Source organism: Actinia tenebrosa, unplaced genomic scaffold, assembly GCF_029948245.1.
Source record: "Actinia tenebrosa isolate PJP-AT-01 unplaced genomic scaffold, QUT_ActTen_1.0 PGA_scaffold16__25_contigs__length_10494907, whole genome shotgun sequence".
NCBI lineage: Eukaryota > Metazoa > Cnidaria > Anthozoa > Actiniaria > Actiniidae > Actinia > Actinia tenebrosa.
In genome coordinates, this window is record NW_028292576.1 from 10,480,951 (window position 1) to 10,494,807 (window position 13,857).

Genomic DNA, 13,857 nt, shown 5'->3' on the forward strand with positions numbered 1-13,857 from the left:
TTGCAGCTGAGGCATCTTGACGACGTCCGTCATGCCGATGAGCTCTTGGAGGAGTGGATCCCCATAGATCTCGAGGTTCGCGGATCCGTACGAGTCCATGATTTCGATGCGTTTGGTATCGACGTCGGGAGCGTACAAGGCGATCCAATGTTGGCCGGGCTTGTCGATGGGGTCGGTATTGAACACCATGCCCCAAGGGCGGGGCGGGTCTTGCCCATCGCGGTACTTCTTGAGCAGGGCTAGAGCTTGGTCGGCGCCTTGAGTGCCGACGTAGGAGTACGTGGGGTGCTCGTGATAATTGGGAGGGTACGATGCGACCGTGTTGATTTGGGAGGTGAGGAGTTGACTCTTGCTGTTCATGATCTAATAGCTGTATCTCTGGGAAGCGTTCTTGTTACCATCCAACCACGTTTCTTGTTCAAAGTATCCGCTGACGACCATGGTGGTGTTGTCGGCTGTGTTGGCTGAGAAGTCGACGTCGATGTTGACGTTGCCTACGTTTCGAGCGTAGCTGTAGCCAAAGTTTTGTTCGCCGTCGGGGTTGAAGTTGTAGAGGATGAGATAATTGCCGTCCTTATACCCTTTTCGATCGATGCCGGTGGGTGCAGAGTCGATGCCACGTCCTGAGAACTGAAGAAGGGTATTGAAACCTTCTTCTTTATGATGCGAGGTCAGGTCCAATCGCTGATGGGGAATTTCTTCACCGTCGACGGTCACGCGAAGGGACGATTGATGCATGTCTTGAAAGTTGAAAGGAGAATGAGCTATGTTCCCATCGAAGGCGTCTCCTCGCTGAAATCCAATGATCATGTAGTTGGGTCGGTACCCCTGAAACACGTTGTGCATCTGAGCCCGTCGTCGACCATCGGGAACGGTGTGGGTAACGGTTCTGTTGGTGAAGTAAGGGTAGAGGGCAATGTCTTGGTTTTCCAACATGGCAGCTTCCATCTTGATGTGCAATTCGCTGTTGACGTCCACGTGACGGATGTGCAACTTGGGAGAGTAGTTGACTATTCTGTAGGTGGCGTTAGCGTGGGTAATGGCTGTAGCCCCCACGGTGGGACCATTCATCATGACCAATTCTCGAGGGTTCCATTGGATTCTGAATTTCAATTCACAGCCAGGAGTCAAGTAGCGTTGACTGGAAAAGAGGGGGATGACGGGTCTGAGGATGAACTTGACGGCTCGGTTTTGACAGCACAATCCAACGCGTTCCTTGGCTCCTTGGTTAGGCGTGACGCGGTTAAATGCGGCACGAATGGCGTTTCCTATTTCGCCGACCGTGGGAGGTCCAACGTTGGCGGCACCTGCAGCCCACGCAGCGGGATCGGCAATGGCCAAGTCGTTGGGATTGAGCTGATCAAACTTGTCGGGAGTGTCCGTGGCCCATCCTTCCAGGGACAGCAGGGATTTCTTTTCTTCTTCAGAGTAGTTCAGCAGTCGGTCGAAGTAAGCTTCCAGATGGTAGTGGTCGGCATTGACGGTTACGGCTCCTTTGTTAATAGTCAGTTGAATTTGTTTGATGAGAGAGTGAGCCACGTTGTTGATGGGAACGGCCGACGAGGTATTGGTCAGGAGTGCACCATTGGGTGCGTCGAGAAATTCCACGTCGAATTCCAGTAGGATCTTGGTCATGTCGATCCAGGTACGGGTTCGGTCCACGGTGATTTCCAAAGGGTCCACGGCCGCCGTGGCTTGCGAGTAGACTTCCCATTTGGATTTTTCGCACGTGACGTCGATGGGCAGTCGTTTAAACAAATCGACCACGGTTCCTTTGTGTACTTTCAAGGGAGGGGCATCTTCGCGCGCGGCTTTGGCGGCAGGAGCAGCACGTCATCCGTGTTGTCGTTTCATGACGAGGTCGAGTGACGAATCAGGGTAGGTTGGGCAGGTCGACGGTCCTTTTTATATGGTCTAACTGTTGAGGATGTCGTTTCGCATCACCTTGTACTTGGTACGTCCGCGCGTGAGCACACCTTGCTTTGCGCGTTTTTGCTCAGGGGTCAAGCTATTGTCCTGAGCAATTTGCCTGGACTTCTGATCGATGGCATGGATGAGGTTGTCTACTTTTTTCAACTGCTTGACTTGTTGAGGTCTGAGGTTGTTCAGCGGCGTAGACGTGCCGGGCACGTTCCCAAAGTGGATTTGACGTTTGAGTGGGGTCTTGCCTTTGCCTGTATAACCACGACCACGACCACGACCACGGCCTGGACCTGAACCCGTACCCGTACCCGTACCTTTAGGAGTAACGCTTCCAGACCCAAGCTTGACTCCCGAGGGTCCTGCAGGAAGAGACCAAGCAGGGGTGGTGCCGACGACGGGTCCAGGACCAGGAACAAGAGCAGGAGCAGGACCAGGGGCAGGACCAGGTGCAGGCGCAGGAGCAGGACCTGGGGCAGGAGCCGCTGCAGGAGTAAGTCCTTTTTGAGCCATGGCTTTTTGGTCTTGAAAGCTGGCTGCATAGTTGGTCATGAAGCGAACACGCTCGTCGGGCGTGAGACTGGGGTCGGACATGACTTGCTTGACCATCTTATCCGCGTACTTGACGAATTCCACCTTGGGGGATTGCTGCAACGACTGTTGAACGGCCATGGTGTGCAAGAATTCGTTCATGCGGACGTTCCCATCTCGATCCACTCCGGCGATGGCTCCTCCAGTTTGGGACTTGGCGGCGGAAGCAGCTACATTTTCTTTAAGGTGTTTGAGTTCTTCTTGCAGGCGATTCCAGAGAATGACGGGAACCACGTAAGAGTTGGTGCCTGTGCTGCTGTTCATTTCGTAGTGGTGACGACTTGACGACCTTTAGGATAAAGCGTAACGGGACGGCCTTTTATGACGACGTCCAAGGAGTCGTTGTTGGACGGAAGATGTCGGAGACTGGCGGGGGCCATGCGGCGAAGAGTCTGAACCTTGTTGGAGGGCACGGCGGGACGTGGTTGTGAAAATCGAATGTGAAAGGGGTTGGTCACGGGCCCGTAGTCGGGAATGCCAGGAGCCAAGGTTCCACGCAGAGCTGCCTTGATCTTGGGCGTGGTGGACGAAGAACGCTTTCGTTTGGCTCCGCCCAGCTGAGTATGCTTTGCACGTTTCTTGCCTCCGCATTGACGTCGTCCTTTCTTGGTGTTAACCATGATGCCTTTTCTTATGTTTCAGTGAGCAAGTTCTTCAATTCGTCGTCGCCGTCGTAATCAAAGTCTTGAAGCGATTCGGCGGTCGAGGGGTCCTCCTTTTTATCTTCTTTGGGGGCTCCTACCTTTTTGATTTTGGTCGTGGCCGCGTTAATGCCTTCGGCTAGAGCTCCTGCCGCCGCATGCTTGGCCAGACTCACGCCGGCTTTTTTGAGGCTGGGAGCCGCGATCTTGGCCAGGGCTTTGATGGCCGTGCCGACCAATTCGGCCTTGGATCCTCCTCGCTGAAGGCTAGAGCGTCGTAGACTCTGAATGGAAGGATGTCGATCGTTGACCACCGACCCGAACCAACGTCGAGCGGCCTTGGGCATTTTCTTGCTTCCTCCCTTCATGGGGAGATCCCCATTGGCCAGTTTTTTGCACATGTCTTTGATGTACTTCCATTGGTCGTCGCTACCGCTACGTAGCAGAGGAACCACTTGCGTGGGGTGGCATTGCGCCAAGGAGCGTATATAGGACTTTCCATCCATGCTGTGAAACATTCGGTGCGTCGACGTTATGTCCTATGAACGTGTGGGGGCTCAAGATTTATACCTACGTTACGGTGTAGGCCAGCATACCGAGCGCGAGCCTTTCTTCCAAGCTCCGGGCGTTGCTCCTCGAACGCCCCGTACGACGTCCACGGCCGAACGGGCTGCCGATCGCTTCCTGATGAATACGCCCGTCCTACCGCCCCTGTCGCCGTTGCCTCCTTCGCCCACGCACGACTACAACGAGGACATGCTGCAGTTGTTGGGCTCACCGTTCAACTTGCCAGACGACATGGTCAGCGTGTTGTCCAGCGACACGCCCTTGTCGACGGGAAGCGACTTGGTCCGGGCCATGGACCCACCATCACCCGAACCGTCACCAGGTCCATCTCCCGAGAGATCCCCCGGTGTATCGCCAACCTTTTCGCCCTCAACGTCGCCTGCAGCATCACCCCCTTCGGAAGTGGCGAATTTGGCAGCATGGACGCCAAGCAGTGGGAGGACATTGACGTCGTTGCCGGACGCTACGTTGGATCAGATGAACAAGGAGGAATTGCGCGAGTACGCCGAGGCCTTGAAATCGTTGGCGGAGAAGTACCCCCAGGTGAAAGAGACCTTGACGCCCACCATCAAGAACGTGATGACGCGGGTGGACGGTCGATGGCGAGGCAATCGAAGCGAGAAGAGGATGAACTTGGCCGAAGTGGAAGAGTACGTCAAGGAATTGGAAGCTACCGATCAAAGCAAGTTTGACGAAACGTCTCAAATGCGGATTCGCTATGCCCTGGAAAAAGCCCTAGCGCGACGACTGCAGCTGCGCAAGGAAGCCGAACAAGACAGGAGGAGGGATGGTGGGGACGATCCCGAAGGGGACGATGGCGACGGCAGCGATGGTGGCGATGGTGGCGGCGACGACGACGCTGATGACGCTAATGACGATCATGGGGAACGCTTCAAGAACGCGGATCAAGATACCGTGTCGAAAGCCTTGCGCAAAAAATTAGGCAAAGGGGATCATCAAACCATCGCCAATACCACCACCGTGACCACGGTCCGTCGAGGCAAGCGGCCCGTAGTGGAACGCGAGCACACCAGCCAAACCTTCCCCGGTCCCGGCAGCGACAACGACAACGATGACGATGGCGGCGGCGATGACGCGACGATCGAAGGCGGCGTACTGCGGCGCAAACGAAAATCGCGAGTGTCCAAATCCAAACCTCGTCGCAAGAAACACAGTCAACGGGGAGGCATCGTAGCCGAGGAAGGGTATAACAGGAGTCCTCACGAGGTAGTGGATCAGTACATTCGCTTTCTTCGCGACGCCAAGAGAAAGAAACTAGCATGAACGTAGAAGCCATCAAACCGTTTAACTCACGATGGCAGCATCCGTGCAACGTCGTCGTGGCCGGACCTTCCAAGAGTGGCAAGACGCGGTTCATCCGCAAGATGATTCGTCATCGGACGTGGAAGTTCGATCCCCCCATCAAGTACGTGGTGTACTTGTACAGCATATGGCAAGACGAGTACGACGACATGAAAAAAGAATTTGGAGACGAGGTTAAGTGGGTCAAAGGATTGCCCGACGACCCCTATGCCCTATTCAAGCGAACCCCGGGACTGCTGATCGCGGACGACCTGATGGGAGAGATGGAATCGGATCATCGTCAGATCTCGAAATGGTTTACCAAGGGAACCCACCACATGGACGTGAGTTTGGTCGTGCTCATGCAAAACGTGTTTCCCGCCCACATGCGCACCGCCTCCCTCAACGCCCACCGCATCGTGCTGTTTCGCAATCCTCGAGACAAGTCTCAGCTGCAAGCCTTGGCACGTCAAGCGTTTCCGGGTCAAGCCAGGTGGTTGAACCGCGCTTTGGAGGAAGCCAGCAAGCGACCGTTCCGTCCGCTCATCATGGACTTTGATCAATCCACGCCCGACGAGTACCGACTGTCGTTGGACCCCTTCCCCGAAGACTTGAAAGATTCCAACAAACCCTTCCCCCAAGTCATACTCCCCTAGTCGTGAAATAATAAAGAAAAATCAATGAAACGAACACGGTGTCGTCTGTTACTTTTCTCTCTTTAATCTACATCCATAGCGATGCGTCCATCGTACAACTTGAGAAATATGTCGTAAGCTTTAACAATGTCTCTTTCTTTGGTCCGTATGCCTTGTTGGGGTCCGTGGGCCATACGGTACGTAATGTACTTGGTATGCCGCTCTTCGCTGATGCGCTTGAATACGCCATTCTCGGTGATCAGTCGGGGTTGATTCATGTTTTCCTAGTCGAACAATGCGTTTAGGGTAGATTTGGCGTACTTGGATCCAGAACTCTTGATGCTTTTCTTGACGCTTCCCACTTTGCTGGCTTCGGCGTCTATCTTTCGCTTCAAGTCGACTCGAGCTTCGGTCGCTTCGTCTTTGAGGGCTTCTTTCAAATCTTTACCTTCTAGTACCTCCGAGGCCACGTTAGCCAACGCTTTGCCTCCTCAGTCCACGGCAGCGTCTTTTACGGCATTAATCTTGGGTAGGACGTATTGCATGGCCCCACGCCCCAACCGTCCAATGCTCAGTCCTCCACCGGCTTGTCGAGGGGTATAGACGGGAATGCTGCCGCCTCCTTCTTGGGGAACGTAAATGGGAATGTTCATGGTCCTTTTTTGAAATCCAACGATACGGTGGTCACTCCTGAATTGAGGAAGGGAAGCTCTTGTCCTGCTTCGTCTTGCACGGCAAAGGCCACGGTCTGGTAACTATTCTTGGAGAGGGGGTAGTATTTAACGTGTTGGGGTTCGAACACGTATTCCTTGGGTTCGGCTGCAGCCCCCATGGACACGGACGAGAGGGGAACCACGTCCATGAGAGGGATGATCTGATCGCCGACGTGTTGGTTGTGAACCAGACTGCAGGTCACGTACGCATTCTTAGGGACGGCCTTGGTGTTGGTGACCACGTCGATAGCGTAGGGACCACTTTGAGAATTGAGGACGTCCTGGTTGCCTCGAAGCTGGGTATACTGATACCCCGGGATGCGAGCCACGCGATTGGATTGCGGCTCCGTATTGGTCTTCTGATCGGACTCGACGTGCCCTGAAGGTCTCCATCCTTCCTTGCACGTGATTCTCACGAATTCGCCTGGACCCATGACGGCGGCGTCCACGCTTTCGTACTCCAGCCCAGCACTCGATCCATTGTTAAAGTTCAGCAAGTCGTAGAACCCCTTGGGCATGGTCAGGTACAACTCACTGGGGGTAATGGTAGTGGTCGATGGACCTCCTGAGGGCGATGGCGGTCCATCGATATCGACTATGGGTCCTAGGCGTTCAAAGAATCCCATCTTTAGGTAAAAGCGACCGAACGTGCTGACGTCAAGGCTGGTTTGAATGAGATACACGGGAGAATGATCCTCCACGAAGTCTTTGGAAAAAGGAGGAACAAAAGAGTGCCATTGGGTACTGCCATCCTGTTGAAGCGTTCCCTGTATGGGAGTGCTAGGATCAACGATCCAAAAGCCCAACCGTCGCAGGACTGTGTTGTCGGTCGGAGCTAGGGGTCCTACCAGCACGTCATGGTGCGACGTGAAGTCCCATTTGGTTTTGCTCTGGTCGGCCTCCATCTTGACCCCATTGGCAAGGAATAAACGATGAAGGTCGTCCAGGTTCTTTCTTCCTCTGAGGTCAGTGTTGATGAGCACGTCTGACCCTGAGGAGTCGTCCACCCACGTGGCCGTATGGGCCCTACTCAGCCCTCCGATGCCGAGCCCCTTGAATGCGCCTCCAACGCCTCCATTGGCCGGCTTTTCTTGCGTTTGTGGGAACCAGCTATCGAACACGGCATCCACTTGCTTCCTGAATCGTGCACACAAGTCTTGCACGCTGTTAACATCCTTTAGAGTAAACGTGTGCTGCGCCCCAGGAGGCAGCTTGCTTTTCAGGTACCCTCCGGCGTCCAGTCTAAAGGTCCATTGTGTGGACTTGGACGTGCTGGCCACGGGAGGCAGCGTTACCTTGGTCAGTCCTACTCTCCATTGATCACTCATCCTTTGAGAGGCGGGTAGTTCGCCCGTAAAGTTCCCTGGTCGGTTGGAAGGAAAGCGAGGTTTGGATTGGTTGGACAGAAGTGTCAAGCTCATGGAGGAAGAATCGTACTCGTCCACTTGAGGCGTGAAGAGAAGGCAGAGGGTGGTGTCCTTGGTAGGTCTGTCTTTCCGCCAGACTGGCGGTCGGCCCTTGGTGTCGGCCAATTTAAACCCTACGCTCTCGAGGTAACTGCGGTTGACGCGTCGGCGAAAGGGATGCTTGGATTCTTGGTAGCGGATGGCTTGGGCGGACGACGTGGTAATGCGCTCGATCAGCGGAAAATAATCGTGGCCCACGATCTCGTAGCGAATGAGATTCGTGTACAGCAGCAAGTCGCCTTTGGTCTGCGTGGTTTCCGGCGTCATGATGGCTTGGATTTCCACCGACCACACGCCCGGCAAGTGCCATCCTATGGGCAGTTGGACCACGAATTCCGAGGCGGTGTTGTCGTGGGTCTGGGGGTACTCGGGATCGGACTTGCTGTTGAACCAGTAGATAAATGGTTTGCGCTCCAACCTCATGGTTTCTTTTTCGGACCCAAGTCTTCGACTTGGCGTTCGTCGATCCAATTGGCGTACTTTTCAGGCCACCCTTGATATTTGACCAGCACTTGGGGACGACCTGTAGCGGGGTCCGTCCTGCGTTGAAGTATCTTCTCGATGCGATAACGCATGTGCTTTATTTCTTCGTCTTCGACCTTGAGCAGCTCCTCTTCGTAAAACGTGCCCTTTAATATGTCCTCGCCGTCGTAGTCCATCAAGCGGTAGTACGCGGGAGGGCCGGGATCGCGGGCTCGGATCTTGAACCATTCTTCCGACCACTGAGGCAAGTAGCCCTTGTCGAAGATCGTGGTTTGACGGCTGATCCGGACCACGTCGCCCAGGTCAAACTTGTAAGGCCCCTTGAGCTTTTGTCGTGCTCCTCGTTCGGGGCCGTACTCCCCGTACAATTTTTTCCACACCTCCCCTTCGTTGCCGCGATGGACCGAGGCCGGCGATTGCTTCAACGTGCCGTGGCGCTGATGGTTGTACGACTCGACCAACGGACCAATCACGTCCACCCACCGTCGGGTCCCGTTTTCGTAGAAGTACTTCCACAGCCGCCCTTTCAACGTTCGCTGCAACCGTTCTACGATGGCGGCCTTGGTGGTGGACTCTCCCGACATGAGCTTGGGTGGAAGGGGACAGCTGGCAAACAAGTCTTTGACGTCCTTGTTGTAGAACTCGCTCCACTTGTCTACGTACACGGTACGCGGCAACGTATGTTTCTTGTCCGGGTCTTGGGCCACTTCCTCAAAGATCTCGCGAATGCCCCGTGCCGTTTCTTCCCCCGTCTTCCGTTTCAGTGGCCGTACCCAGCAGTACCGCGACAGCACGTCGACCACGAACAAGATCCACCCCATCCCATCGTTGGCCGGCTTGTCCCACGTCATGTCCGACAAGTCCATCTGCCACTGCTCGTCCATGGAAAACACGACAAAGGGACGACGAGGATAATTACGCCGTGCTGGGCGATGAATTTGGTGTGTCGTCTGCGCTTCCAGCCACTTCTTCTTGATGGCTTTCGCTCGAGGTCCCTTGGAGACGTCGCCGGGGTCGGACAAGAACGCGGAGGTTCCCGCTAGGGCTTGGGGGTGTTCCGCCCCCACTTCGAAATACCGACTGTACCACTTGGACGCTTGTTTCTTGCTGGCCACCGTGGCGGCGGCGGCGGCTCCGATGCTGCTCTTCTTTCCTTTCCTCCCTCTCGTCTTTCCAGCGGCGGATCGACCTTTGCGCGTGGATGACGATGGATCCCCCGCAGCACGACGAGAGGCAGCATCGGACGCGTGCTTGACGTCCGCACCCGATGCGGTTGTTGCTGATGTCGCCATCCGGCTGGTCTTCTCCGTTGCTTCCCGACACGATGGCGGCGGCTTTCTTGGCCAACCAACGCCCGATTCGTCCTGTGGCGATTTGAGTCATGCTGATGAACACGTCTGCCTTTATGTCCCCCTTCTTTTATGGACCTTTAATACCCATAAGGCAACGTGGTCAGACCTTGGTCAATACGTTGTCGTTTGGTATAGACCAAGCGCACGTCCTTGTCCATGGGTACCGTTCGCAGCACCTTGTGCGCGCTGTCCCTCACGATCTTGCGCGGGTAACTCACCGTCACCTTTTCGTTCTCTCGAACAAGCAGACGTTTCATGCTCTTGAGGTGGACCAGTTCTTTGGCGCAGGGGGTCAAGCTGATGCCCTTGCACTTCACGACGCACTCGCCCTTCTTGGTACGGTACGCGTACGTCTTGGGGCCCAAGGACACGTATTCCACGATCCAGTTGGCGTCCGAATCGCCGCATTCGTCCGACCACTGCCCCAGCTGATCCCCCGTGTCCAGTTCCTCGTCGCCTTCCCGCGCCGTCTTGTAGATGATGGAATCCGTGTCATGGTACAGCACGCGGTCCCCCAGAGCACTCAGCTTGTCGTACAACCGCAAGCGGGCCCAGGCCGTCACGAACGCAGGGATGACGACGTTGCCGTTGGGGTTGTACATCGTGGACTCGCGGTGCACGTCGTAGTTGACTTGTACCATGTCGCCCGTCAGCAGCAGCACCGTCTTCACGTTGACCGTATCGTCGTGCAGCAGTTCGAAGAAGCGGCAAGGTTCCGTGACGTACTCGACCTTGCCGCGAAACGGATTCTGTCCGAACTTGCCCCACAACGAATTGAGGTTCAACTTGGCCACCGAGCGCAGCCCCGGATTCTTGACGACGTTTTCGTACTGAAGATCGATGCCCTGACTGGCCTTCACGGACCGCACGAAGTCCCGCTTCTTGTCTTCCGTGTCGCAATCGGACGGCCACCCCGAGGCTTCCATCTTCATTTTCAGATTTTCACGAATGTACGATCGAAACAAGTCGCTGCTGCGTTCGGGGTAGTGCCACACTTCGTGCACCTGTGCCACGTCGTACCCCTGATTCAGCGCTTCCTTCAACTCGGGGGTCGTCCACACGCCGTGCCGCAAGCGACGCTCTTCTAGGGTGTGCGTGCACTCTCCACCCTCATTCTCGTCCACGTCCTTTTCGTCACAGCAGGCCGCGCACAACGTGAACATCAGCTTGTGGTCGGCGATGCGCGGAAGCACGGGGAAGAACAATCCTCGGGGAGGGTCCACGTCGCACTTGACTAAGCCAAACCACTCTTCGTCCAGAATACGATCCGCGATCTCTTCGGGGTCTAAGTCCAAATCTTCGCCCAAGTACACCATGGGGTGGCCTATGGGGTACTCTTCCTCCCACATCACCGTAGGGTACAGCGACACCACGTCCACGTACCGTATGCGATGCACGGGGTCCGAGCACAACATCAAGGCCATGGCCTCGTCGTCCGACTCGTCGACTTGGACTTCCCCCTCGCAGTAGGCGTAGAGTCCCACGGCGTTGGTACGTCCGCCCATCAACGCTTCGCGAGGCTGTATGGGGTCCAGGTTCTTAATCCACTCGGGGAACACGTGATACTCGCGTTCCGCATCCCACACGTGGCTCCACATTTCCACCACGTGATGTCCCGCGGCACGCAGTTCCAACGTTCTCTCCCGCGTCTTGTCGAACAGATCGCCCATGGTTACGCCCAGGTGAGCATGAACCTGACTTCGCCTGAAGCACACTTCGCACCCGTGGTAGAAGCACCCGTGGAATTGATAGACGGTGTTGGTTCGCCGATCGTACCCGTCCACTTTGCTGCCTTGCAAGGTCGCCTCGCCCTGCGTACTTCCGGCCCAACGCAGTTCGGGCAACCCCAACGAGTGCAACCACTCCAGGGCTTGGACCGATTGGATGTCCCGCTGACGATACCCCAACGGCGGCACGACGCCCATCACTTCCGATTCCAAAAAGTTTCTCTTGAAGACCGTCAGGCAGGTCGAGGCAATGGTGACGCACTCCGCAAAGGGGTCCACGTCGAACTTGTCGACGTAAAGCTCCCGAAACTTGAGACATCCTCGGGCCATCACCATCACGTCTTGGATGCAATACTTCTCGATTTCCTTTTTCATGACGAACGTCTTGCCCTCCTGCTCGTGCCACCACGCCATGAACGCTTCCTTCTCGCGGACGTCCATGTCGTCCACGCCGTAATACTCGGGAGCGGGGAAAGGGCCCTCGTACTGCGTATTCTCCAACGTGTTGAAGAAGTGAGGAAAGTGACCCTTGTCGCCTCCCGAGGTTCCGAAGGTGGCCGGGAACTTGCGTAAGGCCATGGGAATAAAGCACACCGAATCTTTAAACGCGATCCCTTCCAGCGTCATGGTGATGACCTTACTCCCTTGGTATACGCACTTGGGCTTGATGCCTCGCTTGACGCACTCCTCCAGGATAGGATACGCGTCGTACCCCTTGAGGTTGTGGGCCATGAACGTGTACAAGGCGTGCACGTCGCGCTTGGGGCCCAACAACCAATCCATGAAGGCCGCGGCATCGTCAAACACGAACATCCGTTGTCGGCCGCACGTTCCTGTGCATCCTCGCGTCCGGTACTCTTCCACGTAAGAAGCACACTCGTGGCACGTCAGCAGCACTACCACTTTGTTGACCACGTGCCGTTCCTCCAGGCACCGAGCCTCGAAGTCAAAAAACGCCAGAAAGAACTTACGCTTTTCGTTCTTCTTGGGTCGCGTTTCCGTGGAATCGCTGCTCACTCCCTTGACGTAGCACAAGTGTTCTCCTCGCTTTACTTTCTTCTCCCGACACACCAAGCAATCGTATTCGTAACAGACGTGATCGTCGACCATGTACCACACCTTCGTCTTTTGGTCGTAGCGCATCCGATCCACGGTGGTCTTGCACTCCCGACACACGTACCGTCGTTCACAGGTGGTATAGGTCAACGATCCCTTGTGACGTCGCATCAGGTGCGAACGGTAACACACGCCGGACCAAAACCCGACGCGGCAGGCGTCGCACGTGATGCGTTCGTTAGAATACTTGACGTAGTGGTCGTTCCTCTCTTCCCCACACCGTAAGCAAGGGCGGACGCACTTGTGCACTTCCTTATTGCTGTACCCCTTATTGCATTGCGTGCAGAAGTACACCCGTCCCAACCACCCCGTTATGGACTCGATCCACGTGAAGTGCTCGTCCATCCAGTTCAAGTAAATGGGGGTCAACGTGCCGTTGCTCTTTCCTGTGCGGCTTCCAAACGAGGCTACCACGTACCGGTTCTTCTCGTCGTACACGCACAACTCGAAGCCGTGTTCTTCGTCCGTCGCGTAGCCCTCGTTGATGCTCGCACACCACCGCTTGACGTCGTCCAACCCGCACGCTTGGTCCCAGGTGTCCTCCATGCCCATCTCGCCGTACCAATCTTGTAAAGACTTCTCGTGCCCTCCTTCCACCGTCACTTCCGATCCCATCCCCTTCAGCGCCCGGTACAAGGCCCTACCCAGGCAATTCTCGTGCTCCTCGTCGAAGACCCGCGAGACCTTACGCCGCTTGACTTCCTCCGTGGTCTTATAGTGCGGTCTCTTCTTGCCCCGTTGATACTTGGTTAAGGCCTTCGTTTCGCTGCAGGCATGCGTTCTTTGATGCCGATAAGTCATGCCGCACCTTAAGCACAGCCGATGGTGCAGAAACTCGGCCTCCCCATACAACACGTTGGGCGACACGACGTCCAGCATCGCGGGGTCTCCTTCGTCCAGCCACATCACCCATCCCTCCGTTTCGCTGCTGTACGTGCTCTTCCAGATGACCTCGTGATGCGCTCCCGGGCCTCCCTTTTGGCAAAGGACCAAGACGTTCGTGGTAGGGTGCCACGACGCACCCAACGCGTCAATATTCTTCACACGTCCATTCGTGCTGCACCTCCAACTCTTGCCTCACCTCGTCCCTCGTTCTCACGCTTCGCCACGCCAAGATCTGAATCACGTGTTTCCCTGCCTTCGATTCACGCCGAGGCGGTTGCGTAGCACTCCCCATTTCCAAAACCGATCTCGCACACAGTTCGGCGGCATGAGGTCGTGTACACACCCTCATCGTCCTTCACGTCTTGACCACCGTCACCGTAATGGCCAAAGATCGACCCCACACATTCTATTGGATGCTGACATTTCGGATGGCGTGGTCAAACATCAGGGGGCCTTGAA

At 55.7% G+C, this 13,857-nt stretch overlaps 2 protein-coding genes across 2 annotated transcripts; both read right to left on the minus strand.

Moving 5' to 3' along the window:
- Nucleotides 1-363: 363 nt before the first annotated feature.
- On the minus strand, nucleotides 364-1,635 carry LOC148910767 (uncharacterized protein F54H12.2-like). Its single transcript, XM_089031086.1, has one exon. It carries the CDS (start codon nucleotides 1,633-1,635, stop codon nucleotides 364-366), a length of 1,272 nt encoding a protein of 423 aa, XP_088887212.1.
- Nucleotides 1,636-9,747: 8,112 nt separating this feature from the next.
- Nucleotides 9,748-13,419, minus strand: LOC116289513 (uncharacterized). Its single transcript, XM_031696459.2, has one exon. It carries the CDS (start codon nucleotides 13,417-13,419, stop codon nucleotides 9,748-9,750), a length of 3,672 nt encoding a protein of 1,223 aa, XP_031552319.2.
- Between the last annotated feature and the right edge of the window lie 438 nt (nucleotides 13,420-13,857).

Coding starts and splice junctions, on each gene's coding strand:
- LOC148910767 (XM_089031086.1), bottom strand. CDS start 1,635: ATGACCAAGATCCTACTGGAATTCGACGTGGAATTTCTCGACGCACCC.
- LOC116289513 (XM_031696459.2), bottom strand. CDS start 13,419: ATGTGGCTGGACGAAGGAGACCCCGCGATGCTGGACGTCGTGTCGCCC.